Source organism: Sus scrofa, chromosome 12 (assembly GCF_000003025.6).
Source record: "Sus scrofa isolate TJ Tabasco breed Duroc chromosome 12, Sscrofa11.1, whole genome shotgun sequence".
NCBI lineage: Eukaryota > Metazoa > Chordata > Mammalia > Artiodactyla > Suidae > Sus > Sus scrofa.
Window position 1 is genome coordinate 285,779 of NC_010454.4, and position 21,085 is coordinate 306,863.

A 21,085-nucleotide genomic window follows, 5' to 3' on the forward strand; every position below is an offset into this window, starting at 1 on the left:
TGCCCAGCTGTGGTGGACGCGGCCGCTTCGCACGCCCTGCAGGTGCTGGTGCGTGGTCCGCGTCCCCCCCGCAGAGCTCGCGGCCCTCCTTACCCAGCGCGGACACGCGTGGGGCCCGCTTCCGGCCTCTGTGTTCTGTTCTGTTCCATTGGGTTGGTGGTCTGGCCTCGTCTGCGGGTACCCCGGTGCCGCTGTGCAGAACACAGGCGATGAGATGCTAGCAGTTCTCTTGTTCATCTATTTGGCTATTTTAAAAAATCCGTTTGCATTTTATTTAAATGTGAGAGTCATGTTGTTAAATTGCACAAAATCCCCTATGAGGATTTTGATTGGAATTATATTGAATCTGTAGGTCAAGTGGGCCAACGCACTTCACTGCAATGTTGAGTCTTTCCAACAGTGGATATAGGTTTGTTCATTTATTGAGGCTTTCTTTAGTTTATCTCAATAGCCATGAGTAGTTTTCATACCAGAGGGCTTACAATCTTTTGTTGAAATAATTCCTTGGTATTTGGCTTGTTCGTTTGTTTGTTTCTGTTTTTGTTTTTGCTTTTTAGGGCCACATCCATGGCATATGGAGGTTCCCAGGCTAGGGGTTGAATCAGACTATAGCTGCCAGCCTACACCACAGCCACAGCCATGCCAGATCCCAGCCACATCTGTGACCTACACCTCAGCTCAAGGCAACACCGGATCCTTAACCCACTGAGCGAGGCCAGGGATCGAACCTGCAATCTCATGGGTCCTAGTTGGATTCATTTCCACTGCGCCACGACAGGTACTCTGGTGTTTGACTTTTTAAAAACCATTTTTTCCCCTTTCCTTTATTTATTTATATATTTTTACTGCTCAATGAATTTATTACATTCGTAGTTGTACAGTGATCATCACAATCCAGTTTTATAGGATTTCCATCCCACACCCCAGCGCACCCCCCACCCCCCAAACTGTCTCCTTTGGAGACCATACATTTTTCAATGTCTGTGAGTCAGCATCTGTTCTGCAAAGAAGTTCAGTCTGTCCTTTTTTCAGATTCCACATGTCAGTGAAAGCACTGGATGTCGGCGTCTCATTGTATGTCTGATTTCACGTAGCATGATAGTTTTTAGGTCCATCCATGTTGCTAAAAATGCCGGTGTCTCGCTCTTTTTAATGGCTGAGTCATGTTCCCTTGTGTATATGTACCACCCCTTCTGGATCCACGCCTCTGTCAGTGGACACTGAGGTGGTTTCCATGTCTTGGCTGTTGTGAACAGTGCTGCAGTGAACATCGGGGCACATGTGTCCTTGCGAGTCGTGGTTTTCTCTGGGTAGGTGCCCGGGAGTGGGATTGCTGGGTCACATGGCAGTTCTGTGTTTAGTTTTCTGAGGACTCTCCTTACTGCTTTCCACAGTGGTTGCACCCGTTCACAATCCCACCGACAGTGTCACAGGGCTCCTTTTTCGCCACAGCCTCTCCAGCACTTACTGTTGGCAGACGTTTGGATGAAGGCCATTCTGGCGGGTGTGAGCTGGTGCCTCGTCGCGGCTCTGCTGTGCGTCTCTCTAATGACGAGTGACGCTGAGCATCCTTTCATGTGTTTCTCGGCTGACCGTATGTCGTCTTTGGAGAACTGTCTGTTTAGGTCTTCTGCCCATTTTTGATGGGGTTGTTTGTTTTCTTGGCATGGAGCTGCAGGAGGTGTTTATAAGTTTTGGAGATGAATCCCTTGTCAGTCGATTCACTTGCAAAAATTGTCTTCCATTCTGTGGGTTGTCTTTTTGTGTTGTTTAGGGTTTCCTTTGCTGTGCAGAAACTTTTAAGTTTAATTAAGTCCTATTTGTTTATGTTTGTTTTTACTTTCATCACTCTAAGAGGTGGATCTGAGAAGATGTTGCTTTCGTTTATGTCAGAGAGTGTTTGGCCCATGTTTTCCTCTAGGAGTTTGATAGTGTCTGGTCTTATATCTAGGTCTTTCATCCATTTGGAGTTCATTTTTGTGTATGCTGTTAGGGAGTGTTCTAATTTCATTCTTTTCCACGTGGCCGTCCAGTTTTCCCAGCACCACTGATTGAACAGGCTGTCTCTTCTCCGTCGTATATTCTTGCCTCCTTTGTTGTAGATGAGTTGGCCGTAGGTGCGTGGGTTGAATTCTGGGCTTTCTATCCTCTTCCAAAACTGTTTTTATCAGCTCTCTTGAAACGTCATTCACACAAAATCCACCCACGCAAAGTGTAAAATCCAGGGGTCCCCAGTATATTCACAATGTTGTGCCACCAGCACCATCTAGTTTGAGAACAGTCGTCACCACGGAGTGAAGCCGGTGCCCGTGTGCTCACTGCTTCCCGCCCAGCTCCCCGCCTCAGCGACCACCAGCCTCCTTGCGGTGTCTGTGGACTCGCCTGCCCTGGGCGTTTCCCGCAAGAGGGATCCGCACCGCGTGGTCCCTGACCGCCGGGTCCGAGCTCGTCACGCCGTGGCTCTGTCCCTGCTTCGTTCCCCTTTGCTGTTGTGTAACGGCCATCCCTGTCCTCGTACTGGCTGGGGGCATTGCCTTGTCTCCACTTTCGGAACTCCCACTCCGAACCACTCTGAGTCAGCCGCTCTGAGTGTTCCCAGCTATCTGTGTCCACACCTGCGAGTGGATCTGCTGGGTCACAGGTAACTCTATGCTCAGCATTTCGAGGAACTGACAAAATGCTGTGATCGTGCTGAACCTGTTTGATAATTCCAGTTGCTTTTTTGTGGATTCCTTGGGATTTTCTAAATATAGAATCATGCCATCTGCAAATTGAGGCGTCTTACACCTTCCTTTCCAGTCTGGATGGCTCTTTATTGCCTTCGCTTGTCTGTCTGCAGCGACCGGAACCTGCCTGGCTGTGCTCCCTGGAGGTCATAGGAGCAGCTACGTTTTGTCCCCAGGCTGAGGGAACGCGCCCCGTGCACCGTGAAGATAGAGCCGCAAGGGCTGTGCAGGGGCTTTTATCAAGTTCCCTTCCTACTTTGTGAAGAGTTTTGACCACGAATAAGTGTGAGATTTTGTGAAACGCCTTTTCTGCACGTGCTGGGATCACTGTCTTTAATCCCACGTGTGGCATCGGTTGGCAGTACCCAGCCCCTTATACTGCTCCCTCCCGGGCCTTTTAACTTGTATGAGGCCAGGGCCGCTGTCTTTTTGTTCCTTTTTCATCCTCTCCTGCCCAGAAATGTGCCGATGACAGCTCACAGCCCAGACCCACTAAAGCCTGTCTTTGTATGGTGTCTAAGCTACAAGTGTTTTTGTTTTGTTTTGTTTTGGTTTGGTTTGGTTTGGTTTGGTTTTGGTTTTGGTTTTGTTAAAGTGCAGCAAAAACAAGAAACAAAGAACATTGACGGAAACCATATGCTGCTGTAAAAGCGGAAATGTTTGTTATCTGGCCCTTTGTAGAAGGTTTGCTCATCTCCAGGGTACCTGAAAGTTGATGAAATTTCTAATGTTTCGAAAGAATCGATCTTTGTTGTAATTGATTTCTCTACTGTTTTGCATTTTTCTACTTTATTTCTGCTCCAGTCTTTACCTTCCTTCTGCTTACCCTTGGTTGAGCTTGCTCTTTTTTTGGTGGTCTCTTAACATCGGTCTTGCTAACATGAGCACTAAGAGATATAGAACTTTCTCTGAGAATTGCTGTAGTTCTTTTGTACTGTAGCGTGTTTTCATTTTCAGTCAGCTCAAAGTATTTTCTAATTACCCTTGTGGTCTCTTCTAGACCCACTGGCCATTTAGAGATACATTGGTTACATCAATACATTGGTGGTAGATTCCCAAACAGTCTCCGTTTGAATTTCTCACAATTTTGTTGCGTTTATGAACTTCTAGATTTTTAATGTTTTCTAATCCTTAAAGTGGTTTGGCATTCAGCCTGTGGTCATAGGTTGGGGGGTCCATAGAAAGTCAGCAGGTGGATGATGTGTGGGGGGGTCCATAGATAGAAGTCAGCAGGTGGATGTTGTGGGGGGGGTCCATAGAAAGTCAGCAGGTGGATGTTGTGGGGGGGTCCATAGAAAGTCAGCAGGTGGATGTTGTGGGGGGGTCCATAGAAAGTGAGCAGGTGGATGTTGTGGGGGGGGTGCCACGGATAGAAGTCAGCAGGTGGATGTTGTGGGGGGGTCCACGGATAGAAGTCAGCAGGTGGATGTTGTGGGGGGGTCCATAGATAGGAGTCAGCAGGTGGATGTTGTGGGGGGGTCCATAGAAAGTGAGCAGGTGGATGTTGTGGGGGGGTCCATAGAAAGTGAGCAGGTGGATGTTGTGGGGGGGGGTCCACGGATAGAAGTCAGCAGGTGGATGTTGTGGGGGGGTCCACGGATAGAAGTCAGCAGGTGGATGTTGTGGGGGGGTCCATAGACAGAAGTCAGCAGGTGGATGTTGTGGGGGGGTCCACGGATAGAAGTCAGCAGGTGGATGTTGTGGGGGGGTCCATAGATAGAAGTCGGCAGGTGGATGATGTGGGGGGGTCCATGGATAGAAGTCAGCAGGTGGATGTTGTGGGGGGGGTCCATAGACAGAAGTCAGCAGGTGATGGCACCTCTCACTCCCTCCCCTCCGCTCCTGCTCAGCACCCCTTCTCAGTAGCCACAGGCTTCTCTCTTATTCACAGCTCATTTGATTAGCTCAAGGCTCATGAGGCCATTTTGCAGAAATAAGAGATAGAAATACAGTTGTTTTTCTGTTTGTTTGTTTACTTTTTGGGCCGCACCCACGGTACATGGAAGTTCCCGGCTAGGGGCCGAATCGGAGCCACGGCTGCCTGCCTGCACCACAGCCTCAGCAACGTGGGATCCCAGCCGTGTCTGCAGGTGGTGCTGCCGCTCATAGCAACACCAGATCCTTAACCCGCTGAGTGAGGCTAGGGATCGAACAAACCCACATCGTCATAGGTACTAGCTGGGTTCGTTGCTGCTGAGCCAGGACGGGAACTCAAGTACAGGTGTGATAATTTACCTTATTGCTCAGTTTGAAGATAAATTTCCTCTTAAGAACATCATTGTTCTTCTGTTGAACACGTTTTTACCTTCAAGTAAAACACGGCGGTCTTTTTTATTGTTTATCAACGTAGAGGACTTTTAAAATTGTGAGATGGAACATACCTTTAGTCATATGCACAAAACACACATGAAGGGGTCCCCTGTGGTGCAGGGGGTTAGGGACACGGTGTTGTCACTGCAGCAGCTCGGGCCACTGCTGTGACGCAGGCTCAGTCCCTGGCACGGGGAAAAAGTAAATAAATAAAACAGAAACCAGCCACGTATGCTCTAAAGATGACAGGAGGCACGCGTGTGTGTAACTGCCACACGGTCAGAGTGACCGCATTGCTGATTCCTTCAGGGCACAACCCGGCCGCCGCCTCGTAAAGCCGCCGCGGCTCTGACTTTGGGATTACAATTTTCTTGCTTTTCTTTGTGGCAGTTTGCAGTACGTGTGCATTTCTTACATAACCAAGCTGGTTTGCTTGCTGTTGAACTTTAAATGAGTGGAATGCTACCTGCGCGTCCTCTTGTCCTGCCTCTCCCTGGGCATCATGTCTGGGATTCATTTACATCGCGTGTAGCTGTCAGTTGACCTGACGCCGTGCTCTCTGCCTGCAGTGGTGCACATGGTTGTTCTCCTGTGCTGGCGCCCCCAGCGTCGGGCTGCTCCCGATTGGAACAGCACGGCCTTACGGCCCTCCTGGTGCGTAGGCGTGAGACCGCGCCCCCGTGTGGTGAGGCCACAGGGTCTGGGACCTGCCGTCTCCCTGTCCTTGACCTTATCGGCCACGTGTGCCTTCTTGCTGGAAGTGGCAGGCCCGATGGCGCCGCACGGCGGCCGGGGTGGCCAGGGTCCCGGCCGACTGCCAGGTTCCGGGCGCCGGCGGCCCCTGCGTCGCCCGTTCTGGTCTCTTGCCGGCTGCCGTCGGGCCGTGGGTCTTCCTGCTTGTTCGTTAGAGCTGCTTCCTGCGCATTGACTGTGTCTTCTCTTCTGCAGGATGACGTGATGATGCCCCAGAGAGTGAGGCTGCAACACGCGGCGGCTGCTCAGCACCCGACTAGTGTGAGTGCGGACGTTTCTGCTGGTCGCTCCTCCTCTCGGAAAACCTGCCGTCAGTGCTTTAGGGCTGGGGGCTTCCTTGCAGGGGCTGGTTCGTGGCCAGGCGCCCCAGTGGACACGCGGTGTGGCCACTCTCACGGTGTTTTCCTTCGAAGGAAAAGTGCTTCTTGCTTCGAGTAGCACTTGCGACTTTCAGGGGGGTTCGGAGTCTTGGTTTGGTTTCGTTTGGTTTTATTAGCGTTTCGGAAGCTGTGTGCCTTGTGCATGAAAACCGTGAAAACCGGCTGCGAGCTGGAGGTCTGTCATGTAAAAATCCTCTTATCTGGATGGCCTCAGGCTGCATTCGCATCCTTGGAAGGGCTTCCTCGCTGGCCCGTGGGGCTCTGGGGCTCTGGGGACCCAGCCTCCTGGGCGCTCACCTCCCCCGGGGGAGCTCCCTGTGGGGGAGCATCTCCCACCCGAGACCTGGGGGGGTGCAGGTCTTGAGCCCAGGGGTCACCCAGGGTTCGAGTGGCCCAGACGGCCGATTCCCAGAGCTGGGGTCTGCCCACAGGGCCCGCTGCTCAGACACCTGTGCCAAAGTCTTAGAAAAACATCTCTGAACGACTGTGGTGCCCCCTGGTTTTAGAAGGTGGGGGGGACGCATGGTGTCTGCTTGCCCGGCCACAGACGGTCTCATTCCCTTTGCTGGTGGTGCCGGGCCGTCCATGTGCACACACGTCTCCAGACCCTGCGCGTCTCATGGGCTCCCGGGCGCTGTGATTGGGGCCCAGTGTGTGGCCGCTGGGCCCTCACGAAGGAAGGAGCTGGTTCCCGGCCCAGGGCTTGGGCTCGGAGAACAGACCCTGGAAACGGGCACTGAGGGACTTCGGACGGAGGCTCCAGCACACCTCTGGAGGCCCGGGCTCCCAAGGAGCGCAAAGGTGCGTGTTCACCAGGAGGCGTCCGTCCCCTGCGTGTCCCCTCTCAGTCCGACCTCAGGGCTCTGCGTCTGGCCCCTCGCGCTCTGTCCCCGGTGCCACCCTGGCACACCTGCCTGCCCCTCGGGACCTGGCTGTGCCTGGTCTGCCCACGCACTCCGCCCCCGGGGCTTCTCTTGTCTTTTCATGGAGTCGGTGATGTTTCCCAGCCTAAAGTTTGATGTTGAGGCTTCTTACTCCCTGAATAGTAGTTGTGCTTACACTGCTTACGTTGAAACACTGTTAAGGTAAACAGTCCTTGATTTAAGCCTGGAAGAAGCTAAAAACAGCCCGTCCGTCAGCTGTTTCGAGAGCCCCCCCCCCTCAGGCTGGAAGCTTCTGGAAGGCTGGGCGTGAGAGCAGTTCAGAAGCACCCAGCTCCCCCTTTATCAAGGAGCCCTTGCCTGTGCGCCCAGGGCCCCTGGGTGTGGTCATTTTCCCCGGCCGCACACGGTGTGCTGGTGCTTCCTGGTGTCCTCGGAGAGACAGAGTCCTGGCCTTGGGAAGACCCAGGGTTTTGGTGGCCAGCTGGAGGGCAGCGGCGGCTGCAAAGGCTCCGTGGACGTGCCCCACGTCCCTGAGCCCAAGGCCACATGGAATCTCTCTCTTGTCTCGCTGCATGTGAGTCTGCCTTTTTTTTTTTTTTTTTTTTTTTTAACTTTTTAGGGCCGTGCTTGCAGCATATGGAGGTTCCCAGGCTAGGGGTCCACTCGGAGCTGCAGCTGCCGGCCTGCACCACAGCCACAGCAATGCTGGATCCCCAACCCACCGAGCGAGGCCAGGGATCAAACCTGCGTCCTCATGGATACTCGTCGCATTTGTTTCTGCTGCGTCACAACAGGAGTGCCTTGCCTTTTTTTTTTTTTTAAACGAACAAAAAATTCAAGCAAGCAGAACCCCCAAACTTCCCCATAGCGTAAGTGAATTAATGTAAATTAACCACCGTGACTACTGGGGCAACGTTTAAGAAACTCGGGTACCGGGGGTGACTTTTGATCATTCCTCAGTAGGGAGGCCGTCCTTACCGTGGCCCTCAGCGGTCGGCGAGTCGGGGAAAGCACAGCCGGGGGGCCAGTGCTAGTGTCACCACCGAGGCAAGCCAGCCCTGCAAGCCTCATGGGGGTGCCTTCACCAGGGGGCAGGCTCTGCCACCTGCAGACACCCCAGTTGCTCTCTGCCAGCCACCGGGAGAGGCCCCTCCTGCTGTTGTGAGGGGTGCTGCCCACGGGGACCAGCTGTTCTCTGCCTCCTCAAAGGCCTGAGCCTGCTGGGGTCCCAGCTTCAGGGCCGAGAGCATCGGGACCTGAGGGTGTGGGGGCCTCAGGGCCAGGCCCCTGGCCTCTGAGCACCCCCAGCAGAGGACGCAGAGGCTTCCCAGTGTTGAGACGCCGTGGATGGGTGGGGCAAGGCTGCTGGGGGTCAGTGCACGGAAGCCGGGTGTGTGGAGACCCGTGTCCAGAGCCAGGGGGCAGGACACTGGGGGAAGGACGTGGTGCAGCTGACAGATGCCTCTGGGACGGGGTTGCCTGTCTGGTGGCGTCGTCCTGGGGCTGCTGTGAGCCTGGGTAGAGGGAGGCGGCCCCGGGGACAGTGAGCTCTTCGCGTGTGACAGGTTTACTCAGAGGCTGGACGGAGACAGGCTGCTCCCGTGGCGGCGGCGGCTCCCCCCAAGCCCTGCTTGTCGTTGTCTCACAGATCATCGGCTGCCAGGTGCAGCTTCCTCCTAAGCCCTGCTTGTCGTTGTCTCACAGATCATCGGCTGCCAGGTGCAGCTTCCTCCTAAGCCCTGCTTGTCGTTGTCTCACAGATCATCGGCTGCCAGGTGCAGAGGGAGCCCCCCAACTCCACCCAGCGGTACACACGGTGGCTCAACCAGCTGGAGCCCGGCCAGCTGCTCACCCAGGTACGTCGTCCACCAGGGCCTCGTGCCACCAGGGGGCGAGCCTTCCTCCTCTCAGCACAGGCCTCTGCCTGCCTCCTGGGTGCCAGGCACTCCTGGTAGGTGCTCCCTGGAGACGGGGGACAATATTTCAGAGGAGCCTGGCCTGGGGAGGAGCCTGAGCCAGGGGGCGTGGGGAGGGTCTGGCCTGAGACCAGGGAGCGCATCTGCAGCCCAGCCGCTCAGGCCCCGGTGGACGGAGCCAGACGCAGGGGCCTGGGAGGGCCAAGCTGCTGGGCGGTGTCCAGGAAGGCCTGGGTCTTGTGGGCCTGGGGAGGAGAGCTGGGGTGCACTCTTTGGTGGAGCTGGTCAGTGGGTGGTCAGGCGTCATGGAGCTGGAAGAGGCCACGGCTGCAATCAGACTAGAACCGCCGTGGAGGGGGACCTTGGGAGGAAGCCGGGAGGAGGCTCTTGTCTCAGCTGTGGGGGCCCTGAAATCTGTGGGACACAGAGTGGGTCCTGAGAAGCAGCCACGTGTCGCTGAGGTGTTAGAGCAGTGACTGTGCGCCCTCTGCTTGTCCTGCTTTGAGGACGTGTGGAGACATGTCAGCAGCCACCTGAAGTCCTCAGCACATCACCCCAAATCGGAGACCGAAACAGCCCGGGGGCAGGGTGGTGGGCCAGGATGGGCGCTGATAGGCAGGGTGGCAAAGGGCAGCAGGAGGCTCTGTAGTTTTCCAGCTGCTCCTGCAACTGCGAGGGCAGGAGCGGGACCGGCATGTGTGGCCGCGTGGCTTTGCAGGCACCTTGCGTTGTGGGAGCCTGGCACGGGCAGCGTCCGTGGTGGTGGTGGTGGTGGGAGCTGGCAGGGGCGATGTTGGCAGGCGTACGAGGGCAGCTCTTGTGCACAGGGTCACAGTGCAGGCGGCGGCTCCGGTTCAGTGACGGCCACCCTGAACTCCTGGTTGTTCCAGAACTGCGGGGAGGGCTCCTTCTCGCTAGGGGTGAGGTGGTGTCGCTTTGAGTCCACGGCAGCTCAGGCGTCTGAGCGGGACCGAGTCCTCTCCAGGTTGTGAAGGTGCCTCGAGGACCCGGGCAACCCCTGAGGGCTCCTGGCGCACTGGCCTGGCCTTGCTCTCTCAGCGGGCGGCCACATCTGTGCACGGGGTCTGTGTCGCCCGCCGCTCCTGCCCTTGGTCCTGCCCTCCGTGGAGGAGGTTCAGCCTGGGGGTCACGGCTCCAGGATGTGCATCCCCGAGACATGTGCCGGTGGCGTCTGAGCCAGCCAGCCACCCTGGGTGGAGAGCTAGTCAGGGCTCTCGGGCTGGCAGCGCGGGGGGGACGCCCCGTCAGTGGGGACGCCCCTGCTTCGAGGCCCTCCTGAAGCAGAGCCAGTGAGTGCGTGTGGAGGTGGCCGCGTGACCCAAGTGCTGAGGTGGCTTCTGCGTGTCTTGGATCTTCTGGGAGAATGTGAGTCACGCGGAAACTGTGACAGGACACTGAGTGTCGTTTAAATGCAGCACAGTCTCAGCCACAGGTCCGGGTTCTGAGTGGGGGGCCGGCTTAACCGTTAAGGGTCATCGAAATAATTTAGGGAGGGTTCTCCTGAATGGGGTTTTTCTTTAGTGAGTTAGGGAAATTAAAGTCTAAACCTCTCAACTTAACTTGAAAGAAGGCATCTCTTACATAAGCCGTTTCTCAGTGGCTTCAGGGGCGAAGAGCACCGCCCCTGGGCGGGGGGTTGACACTGAGGCGCGTCTGTGGCGTGGCGAGCCGTGTGTTTGGGTTTGATGTTTGTCTGATTAAGTACGCACCACATGCAAAGTTGAAATAAAAGGATGCAGCTTCGATCCCCAGCCTGGCACAGTGGGACCTGGTGTTGCTGTAGCTGTGGCGCAGGTCACAACGGCAGCTCAGATCTGACTGCTGCCCTGGGACCTCCATAGGCTGCAGAGCGGCCAAAAAAGAAAGAAAGAAAACAAAGCACCAGAAAAGTAACAGTCTGCTAATTCCAAGTCAACCCCAACGTGGAAAGTTGGCTGTCAGATGGCCTGGGCCTGGGCCTGGGCCAACCTGAAAATCTCCTGTTTTAAGCAGTCGCACGCCACACTTTCAGTACGGGGCCACTCCCAAAGGAGCCACACTTCCTGGACCCCAGGGTGGGAGGCAGGGGAAGGCAAGGCCAGACCTGGGGGGTCCTGGCAGTGTGCACGGGTAGCTAGGCCATCACCGAGGCTGGTGTGCCAGCTCTGGCTGCCTAGAGCACGGGGCAGGTTCATGGCGGAGGGAAGCCAGCAGGTGTGCCTCTCAGCCCAGCCCTGGCCCCGGCCCTCCAGGCCCGCTCGGCCCGCTCCAGCTGCCCTTGAACCTCTTGGGGCTGTGCCTCCTTGGTATCACAACCTGCTGGGCTGCCCTGGCGACTAGGACAGATGCTGTTTGTCTGGAGGCTGGAAGTTTGAGATCAGGTTGGTTCCTCCTGAGGCCTCCCCTTGGCATGGAGATGGCCGCCTCCCCGCTCCGTGCTCGTCTGGACGTCCCACTGGGCGCACATGCCCTCCAACCGTGGGTCAGCCCCCCCCCCCAGACCACGTTTGAGGCCTCATCTCCAGTCCCCTGCCTAGGGGCTTAGGGTTGCACCGCGGACTCTGGGCTCCCAGTCCAGTCTGTAGTGCCTGGACCTCCTCCCTGGCTCCCCCACAGCCCCTGGTGGGTCCCGGTCTGTGCCCCCTGCCCCTGGGCCCGTGGGACACAGTGGTGTGGCCAGGCCTGCATCAAAGGGAACAGCTTCCCTCTGAACAGCCTGCCCTCCGTGCGTCCCTGTGCCTTCAGCAGGGGGGCGTCACCAGACCTGCCTGCTCATGAAAGCTGCCCAGACGCCTCCTCGTCCGCATGGTGGGGTCTCTGATTCCGTGGTTCTGGAAACGTGCCTTTCTAACGAGCACCTGAATGTTTTTGTTGTTTACTGAAGTATAGTTGGTTTACAGTGTTAATTTCTGCTGCACAGAAAGTGATTCAGTTACGCATACATATTTTTATTTTATTTATTTATTTTTTTGTCTTTTTAGGGCTACACCCGCGGCATATGGAGCTTCCCAGGCTAGGGGTCGAATCGGAGCTGTAGCCGCCGGCCTCCACCACAGCCACAGCCACGCGGGACCCGAGCCGTGTCTGCGACCCACACCACCGCTCATGGCAACGCCGGATCCTTGACCCACTGAGCAGGGCCGGGGATCAAACCCGTGTCCTCATGGATGCACGTCTGGTTTGTTACCCACTGAGCCAGGATGGGAGCTCCTACATACATCTTTTTAGACTGTTTTCTTCCGTTACGGTTTATCACAGACACTGGAATATAGTCCCGAGTTAAACAGCACAGACTTTCTGCCTGTCTGTCCCGCGTGCACTAGTTTGCGTCTGCTAATCCCAGACTCCCAGTCCTTCTCACCTCTGACCCCTTTGCAGCCGCGGAGGTCTGCTCTCCACGTCTGGGAGTCTGTCTCTGCGCCGTAGGTGGGTCCGTTTGTGCCGTATTTTAGGTTCCACGTGTAACTGATGCCATCTGCTGTCTTTCTCTTTCTGCCCTCACTGAGCAGGACCGTCTGTGGTTGCGTCACAAGTGCCTGAACACTTCTCATGGACCAGGTTGAGAATGGTGTCACTCCCCGCTCTGATGCGGAGACCAGGCTCCTGGTGCCTGCACAGACCGCTGCTCCCCCACGGGATCACAGCGTCATTTTACAGAGGCTACGCAATGGAAAAGTTGTAGTGGAAATAAATTCAGACTCACACAAAAGTTGCAAAAGCAGTATGGAGAGATCCTGGGCACCCTCCACGCAGCTGCGCATCATAGCGCCGCAGACCCATCTCGGGACAACGTTCAGAGCAGAAAATGCCCGGGGGCGGGCCCTGCCCGGGGGCACGCCCTCTCTCGGGAGGCAGGGGGTGTTCTGTGGAATTGCAGCCCGTGTGGGCGTTGGCACAGCCCCTCCTCAGTGAGGGTCCGGGACTGCACCCCAGAAAAGCTGCCTCTCGGCCGCCCTTCCTCCAGACCCCCCTCCTGGCAGCCCCTGCTTTGTCCCCTGTGCTAGAACGTCGTCCTTTGAGACGGCCACGTGCGTGCACCCTGGGCTTCCAGTCAGCACGGTGCCGGCCGCAGCCACGGACCCTCCTTGCGGACAGTTTCCGCCTGGGCTGCCCCGGTGGCGCTGCTGCGACCTCGTGGACAGGGCGCACGACGCTGGGAGGCCCCCGGGCTGGGCTGGTGCGTCTGCACGGGTGAGGCTGGTTTTCAGGTGAGCTGAGTGCCCAGAGCCTGGCACGAGTCTCGCTGCTCTGCCTCGCGTGTCCCCACGTTCTCTTTCGCCAGCTTAGGAGCCTGCGTCCCGATGGTTCGCCCATTTTCCTATTGGATCGTTTGTTTCCTTGCTGTCAAGGTGGTGTTTCCCTTCCAACAGAAGTCCTTGGTTGGGTGTGTGGTTTGCGAGCATTTTCTCCTAATCTGCGGCTTTTCTTTCATCCGCCTGAGAGAGCCTTTCACGGAGCAAGTGGTTTTAATCTTGACGACGTCCAGCGGGTCCGTATTTTCAGTCGCTTGTGTTTGGGGATCAGCATCGAGGCTGCTCACCTGACCCCGGGCCACAAAGATTCCCCCCCAAGTGTTGTGGTTCTTTGCTGTGTTTAGATGTACGCGGCATCTCACACGGAGCGAGGTGTGGGTCAAGGCTCTTCTTCCTTGATTGCTTTTGCTCTCGGATGTCCAGGTGTCTCCACACCGTTTTCCCGAGGACACTGCCTTCCTTCGGAGCTGCTTTTGGCCTTCGTCACGAGTCGGTCAGCCGCGCTGGGCGGTCCGCTCGCTGCCCTGGTCGCTGAAGCTCTGAGGACTTTGAGAGGCATGCGTGTGGTTCCGCAGCTTCTGTCTTTTTCACAATGAGTTTGCTGCTCTCGCTCCTCTGCCTTGTCCTCCGTGTGTTTTACGTACTGAGCAGTGGTTCCGAGCGGACACTGTCCAGGTGTGACAGTGTCACTCAGGTCTGACCTGTCTTTCTGGTGTCTGATCCCTCAGGTTCAGGCTCAGGGACAAGGCTGCCTCACTTCACCTAGTCGCAAGCCCAGGTGGCCCCACAAATCAGGTTCCGTCACCCCCCCACCTGCCACCCCCTCCGACCACCCTGACCTCCGTCCTCCGATGCCCCGCCTCAGGCAGCTTCCGCTCCTGTCCAGCCCCAGCCTGGACTCCCTGCCCAGGGACGCTGGACACCAGTGCTGGCGCCCGCTGACTTGATGCATCCCAGCCCAGCATGGTGAGATGTCCTCTTAAGCAGAGGAGGGTAAACTAGCTAAGAGTACTACAGAAAAACCACCAGAACTGAAGGTGTGGCCCACCACAGTGAAAGTGCCCTCCGCGTGGCCCACGGAGCAGAGAAGCCCCCACCCAGTGAGAAACCGCTGGGCAGTTCAGAGAGAAAAGCAAGGGAGCAAACGTGATTCCAGGTTTCTCAACAGCCACAGTGAATCAGTAAGACACAGGGGCACAAGCTTCAAAACTGTCGCAGTGTTGGCTTTGAATGTTGAGTTCTGTGCCCGTCCGGATCGTCAACTGCGTGAAAACACAGTAAGGACTTCTTAAATAAGGACTCAAACACCTGTCCCCTGCAAAGGCTTTCCCAGAAATTTGCAGGACGACACTCCATAAAATTAGGAAGCAAAGCAGGAGGGAGGCCTCTGGAGTCGGAGACCCCGGGGAGGAGTCGGGAGCAGAGGAAGTGCTTTGCACACAGGGAGCTGGGGAGCAGGGAAAGCACAGGGCGTGCAGAACCAGCTCCTGTCTCTTCGACGAAGCGAAGGAGCAGGAGCCGCGGAGGCAGCCGAGAAACAGGGGCTGGGGTCAGGGAGTCAGAGGAAATTCTGGGCAGACAGTGTCTGGGGTGAAAAGACAGAAGTGCCCGCGGCTCAGATCTGTACCTGTGACCTCAGCCGCCCTTTTCCTTTAAAAAAATGCAAGGATTTCAGGTATTGGAAAATACAGGGCACAGCCTCCCCGCTCCCCCCCGGGGGGGGGGCGTCCTGGCTGCGCATCTCTGCGCACCCTGGGCTCCCGCGGTCCCTTCCTGGACCCAGCTCCCCGTTGGCTCTGCGCCAGCCCGCCAAGGCCCTGCTGTGCACTGGGGGCTCCAGAGGCTGTTGTGCACTCGAGGGGGTATCTGGGCAGTCGGAGTTCTCCACCGCAGACCACCGCCTCTGGCTTCCCGACTCACCTGCCACCGCCCTCCCCAAGGCTCCGACCATGAGGGCGAGGCTGCTGGGGAGAAGCAGGAGAGTCCAGCAGTGGTACAGGTGCGCCCCAGGGCACCTGGCCTCCGTCCGCTCCCACCGGCACTCAGTTCGACAGCTGGTAACGTCGCCCGTTTCCCCGCGACGCCCAGACCCCAGGGCTGACCATCTGTGAGCCGCACATTGGAAGTCTTTAGCAGAAGTCAGTGAAGGCGACTCCCAACCTGGAAGGGAGGGTGTGTGGTCAGGGGCTCTTTGCTGCCTGACCCCCCTCGCACTCGCTCAGTCGAAGCGGCTCTGGGAGGCCTTTGCCTGCATCGGCATCCGCGCAGCTCTGCAGCGGTTCTGCCAGGCATTTCGCACATTCCTTCCTCTCTGCCTTCTGCTCAGAAAGGTCTTTCGCAGCTCAGTGCATTCAACTGTTAATTCTAATCAGTTAAGTCGCAAAATTTTTAAAAGTGCTTGTTTTGAAATGGATTAACCTCTACTGTTTAGGAGTTTCTGTTGTGGCACAGCAGAAAGGAACCCAGCTAGGAACCACGAGGTTGCAGGTTCGATCCCTGGCCTCGCTCAGTGGGTTAAAGGATCCAGCGTTGCCGTGAGCTGTGGGGTAGGTCGCAGATGCGGCTTGGATCTGGCGTTGCTGTGGCTGTGGTATAGGCTGGCAGCTGTAGCTCCAAATAGACCCCTAACCTGGAACCTCCATATGCCGCCTAAAATGCAAAAGAAAAAAAACCCTATGCTGTTTGTCTTCGTTTTCTTATTGAAAGGAGTATCAGTCATAAAATGGCATCTGTTACAGAACCACATAAACCAGCAACTTTTACCATGTTAGGAGAGTGGCTACTTACCAACTTTCTCTGAAACATGTTACTGAGAAAGGAAACGTTGTATTAACGTCTGTGGCTTTATTAAGTCCAGAAGCCATAGGTTTCTGATGTCACATCAAAGTTTATTTTTGTTGCTATGTGGGTGTTAAAATGTCAGAATCCTAGGAGAATGGTTTTGCATCTAAAGACAGTGTTCCAGCAAATGGGAGTTTGGAAACAAGGGTACCAAGCCACAGGAATCTGCAAGTGAGTCATTTAAGCTTTGCTCTCTTTCTCTAATTTGTATCACTTCCTGGTAAGAGTAGCTAATGAGGTCTGTAAACATCATCAGATGCTTCATTTTCTTCTGTAACTGAAGGGCTTCTCCTTTCGAAATAACAACTGAGCTTCTCTCCCTCTCCAGGCCTTACGCTGTGCTCTTTAAGCACCCGAAGCGTTTGAAAGTATCATCCGAATCCAGACGTCCTTCTTGAGCCTTTCCTGAGACTCAGGGTGGACTCTTTAGCGCACATCACAGCCCGTAGCTTATGGAGTCTGTTTCCGTTTGTTCTGGAAGCTTCCTGGGACACACCAGAATCGGTTTAACTGTTATGAGCTATATAAAGCTTGTTTTTGCAAAGTGCACTTTCTATTGGTGGCAGAATACGGGGAGAGTCCAAAAGCAACCCCCCAGGAGCCGCTTCCTTTGAAAAAAGTTCTCGGAAACTGGGTTATCTGATTATTCACTTAGTGACACATCAGAACCAGAGAGGGAGTGACAGCCGGAGAGTGAAAAAGGAGACAAAAGTCAACGAAAAGGAAGCTTTAGAAACTGCGAGCACAGGGGTCCCAGGGAGGCCTTCTCACCCTGCCAGCACTCTCACCTGCGTGCACACCTCTCTCACCTCCATGCACACCCCCTCACCTGCGTGCACATCTCTCACCTCCATGCACACCCCCCACCTCCATGCACACCTCTCCCACCTCCATGCACACCCCCTCACCTGTGTGCACACCTCTCCCACCTGCGTGCACACCTCTCCCACCTGCGTGCACACCTCTCTCACCTGCGTGCACACCTCTCACCTGTGTGCACACCTCTCACCTACGTGCACACTTCTCTCACCTGCATGCACACCTCTCTCACCTCCATGCACACCCCTCACCTGCGTGCACACCTCTCACCTCCATGCACACCCCCTCACCTCCGTGCACATCTCTCACCTCCATGCATACCCCCACCTGTGTGCACACCTCTCCCACCTCCATGCACACCCCCTCACCTGTGTGCACACCTCTCTCACCTGTGTGCACACCTCTCCCACCTCCATGCACACTCCCTCACCTGTGTGCACACCTCTCACCTGCATCCACACCTCCTCCTCACCTGTGTGCACATCCTTGCCTGTGTGTGTTCCTTAATTGTCCTGATGAACTGTCCTAGTGACTGTCCCCACCCTCCCCTGTGACCGTGTTCACAGCAGGGCACCAGTGGTGGCCTCGTGACCTGAAGCATCACGTCACCTTAACACCCACAGGCTCCTTCAGAACTCACGTTTTCTCACCCAGACACGAGCCCAAGTTGCTCTCCTCTCTGGGATCCGAGGCCACAGACGGGCAGCGTTTGTGCACCTGGGGAGGCTGGCTCGGTTGTGGAAACGTTTGGTCCTCCGGCTGGCTGCACGTCTGCAGGGTAGGGAAGAGAGTCATGGCTCTTAATGAGACATCGGCGCTGCTGATGACAGGACGTCCAGTTACTGCCCTCACTTCAGCCATCCCACGGACTTGAGGCTGTCAGGTGTGGGCGCTGCACGGTGTCTCCTCTGTCTTGTGCGTGTCGTTGCAGAAGCCCACCTGTCCCAACGTTGCAGACAGGGCCTATTATCCCAGAGTCGGTCCTGTCCTGCAGAGGGTGCTGGCCTGGTCTTTTCATGTAATAGCTATTGACCATTTTAGAAAAACGTCTTTCGCATGCTCCCCGCCTTATGTAAGAGTGGTCCTTCCTGAGACGCTTGGCAGTCCAGAGGAAGGGGCGCCGTCGCCATAGAAACAAAGTAGGGGTGGGGGCACGCATGTGTAAAATCTGGAAACCTGCACGACATCCCCTGTGCGGAAGCAAAGGCCGCTCCCTGGGACCCCTGGGCAGCGGGTGGTGGGAGGGCGAAGCCACATCCTGCTGGGCGGGGCCGAGGCCGCGTTCTGGGAAAGGAGCCTGGGGCGGGCGGCGGGCGCCCTCTGCTGGCCACGCGCTGGCGCCCAGCTCGGGCGCTGGCCTCTGAGTCACAGACCCTGCCAGCCTCGCCTGAAGGTAGAAGGATGCAGAAAGAAGCCCTGCGAACGCGCCGCACCTTCTGGGTGCCCACACCGTGGTTAATCAGAGAGCCCACGCCCGGGGCAGAGGGGAGGGGCTGGCCTGTCCCGGCTCAAGGATCAAAGGAGCGGTTTCTGTGGAAAGGGACGAAGCCGGTGCTCCCCGGCTCAGCAGGCAAGCCAGGGCTGGGCAAGCTGAGACTCAAGGAGAGCTGCGCTGCTGCCTGTTTTTGTCAATAAGGTTTTATTGGCACACAGCCACGCCCACTTGCTGCGGGGTTGCCTGGGGCCTGCATTTGCTCTCAGTGCCACAGCTGAGTGCCTGTAGCCCAGACCCTAACATTTAGCCCTCCACAGAACAAATTTGCAGCTGGCTCGCCCGCACCCGCCTGTAGTGTCACGTCAGTAGGTGTGTCCTAGGGCCGGGAAGTGGCCGAGCCGGGAGATGGGTGGCATCATCAGCTTTCCGTATGGGGAAGTAGAGGCCTGGCCGAAAGGGGTGTGGGCACCCGTGAAGGCGTTTGCTTCCCTGTTTTCACACCTGGCGCTTATCCTGTGCTTTGTTCTGAATGCCCTACACGTGTGCCATTCCCATCCCGGGTGGCTCCCTCTTTCACGAGGAAGCAGACCCAGCAGGTTGGGTTGGGGGTTGGTTCTGGTTCTTCTCACCCGCAGAGCTTGTCACCCGAATCTCCGAGGAGCCAGCAGCTCGGTGGGTGGGGTCCCCGCCTTAAGGACCAGAGGGAGGGGGCCAGATGGCACCACACCCGGGATCCCTTGCAGGCTGCTGCGTGGGCCTGGCTTCTGCAGTGCTCTGTGACTTGCATGCAAGGCGCATGACAGAGGTGGGTGGAAACATTTCCTAGGAAAACCCTTTTCTTTGAAATTTAAAAAGTGCAGAAGCTCCTCTCACCCCTCAACTCGCTACAGAAGTGCCCTTAACAAAAAACAAGCGTTTGCCCAGCAGGCGCATTTCTGTTTCTTCCCGTGCTTTAGCTTTTAACGCGGCCGAGCGGCCGGCCCACTGTGAGTGGGCAGCAGGTAGGCACCGGCTCCGACCCTCCTGGAGCGGACACCGCTGCAGCTCGGAGAGTCACGAACGTGGAGAGGACAGTCCCTGGTGGAAGGAGATGACGTGAGATCGAGCCAGCCCCCCAGCCCGAGGACAAGGGCACTGGGGGCCCGTGGGACTGCCCTCCCTTCAGGAGAGGTGACAGACCTGCCAGGATCTGCTGGTCAGATGCTGCGCGTTTGCTGGCCATCCTCAGCCGGCCTTCCTGATCGGAAGGACCGTCCTGGGCATCAGCTGTTGCGAGGCCGTTGCCCGCGTGCCGTCTGAGGGAGGCGGGGAATGAGCCCAGACGGTTGGTTGGTCAGGTGGAGCTGGCCTGGAGGATCTCGGCGGACAGGCCTCGAAGCAGACGGCCTCCGTGTGGGTCTGCCGTGGCCTCGGCTGGCTGGCTGGGTCCCTGTGGCCGATTCTTCGGGAATCCAGGCCGGAGTGGAGCTGCAGGGTCGCTGTACGTTTGAGGACGTCCCCACCAGCAGCGTGAGGGGCTCCAGCTTCTCTGCCTCCTTGTCAGTATCCGCTGCTTTCCGGTTCCATCGCTTGTGTTTATTTTTTGGCAGCTGTTCTCACAGGTGCGAGGGGCTCTCATGTTTCGAGTGTCATCTCCCTGGTGATCAGTGACGCGGGCGTCTTCATACCTGCTTGTTGGCTGTCTTCTCTCAGAAACGTGGCGTTGAGTCATTGGCCCGTTTTTAAAACTGAGTTGTCTTTTTGTTGAATTCTAGGAGCTCTTTATATGTTCTGGATCCTAACCCTTATCACACGTGCGGTTTGCAGATAGTTCTCTCATTTTGTGAGGTGCCTTTTCACTCTCCTCACAGCTGGCCTTCGAAGCAGAAAAGCTTTGCTTTTGAGGAAGTCCAGCTTGTGTATGTTTTCCTTCAGTTGCTCACGTTTTTGGTGTCGTATCCAAGACGCCATTGCCCAGTCCACAGTCTCAAAATGCTTCCTTCTGTCCCCTGCTTCCCGCCCTCGCCGAAGGAGTTTTCCGTCTCGGCTGTTGCACTTGGACCTTTTCCTCGTTTGAGTTCATGTTCATACGAGGTTTGGTTTACAGGGTCCAGCGCGTTCGGCTGCACGTGGAGATCGAGGCTTTTCTCCACAGCGTGCGTGAGAGAGACGGTCCGCCCGAAGAGCCTCGGCAGCCTTGTTGCGAACCAGCTGCTCGTCCGGGCCGTCTCGGGACCGTGCTGGCCTGTGGTCTTTACGGCAGGGCCGCCGTTTCAGTCCCCGGGGCAGGTTTTGAATCTTATGTCGTGGGAAAAGTGGGTCCTGCTTCTCAGGATTGTTTTGGGCATTGGGGTCCCTTGAAATGCTGGGGCTTGCAGGATGTTTTCCGCCTTGTAAAAGCGCAGCGGGGATTTTCACAGGGGCGGCACTGACTCTGCGGGCCACTCCGGGTGGTGTCGTTGCCCAGAGGCCCAGCCGCCCCTCGCCGCCCCTCTCAGCCCCACTCGGATCCGGCACGCACACCCGGGTGCAGCTTCGTTGGGCTTTTGGGGAGGGTCTTTGTTTGACTTGCCCGAGTCGTTGTTTTTCTCAGTGGAAAAAAATCACTAAAATGAAGTAAGAGTCTTTGTGAAACTAAGATTATATACAGTACTTCACAGTAAAATGTGTATTCACAGCAGCCCCTTTCTGTCCCCTGCTTAACGCCCTCGCCGAAGGGCTGGCATGGGATCAGCTCGGTGGGTTCAGGGGGCGGTGGAGTCACGTCACCAGTGCCGTCCACAGAGCAG

General features: G+C 56.5%; 1 protein-coding gene and 1 long non-coding RNA gene across 17 annotated transcripts in view; one reads left to right on the forward strand and one right to left on the reverse strand.

Annotated features, from left to right (window-relative positions):
- B3GNTL1 (UDP-GlcNAc:betaGal beta-1,3-N-acetylglucosaminyltransferase like 1) overlaps positions 1-21,085 on the forward strand; it is a 66,541-nt gene that overhangs the window by 25,899 nt on the left and 19,557 nt on the right. For 9 of the 16 annotated variants that reach the window (XR_002336895.1, XR_002336890.1, XR_002336891.1 and 6 more), the window contains 2 exons: positions 5,985-6,050; positions 8,814-8,909. The exons of 2 other annotated variants lie outside the window; for them this stretch is intronic. Coding sequence is in view for 4 of the 14 variants with exons in the window: in XM_003131147.5 (XP_003131195.3) it covers positions 5,985-6,050; positions 8,814-8,909 (162 nt within the window). In the remaining 10 variants the exon portion in view is untranslated. 5 more of the 16 variants (XR_002336894.1, XR_002336898.1, XR_002336900.1 and 2 more) reach the window with 4 other exon arrangements.
- LOC110255919 lies at positions 12,076-19,275 on the reverse strand. Its single transcript, XR_002336902.1, has 3 exons — positions 17,523-19,275; positions 16,010-16,548; positions 12,076-14,484 (listed from the first exon to the last, which is right to left on the reverse strand). It is a non-coding gene; the product is annotated as an uncharacterized LOC110255919 (long non-coding RNA).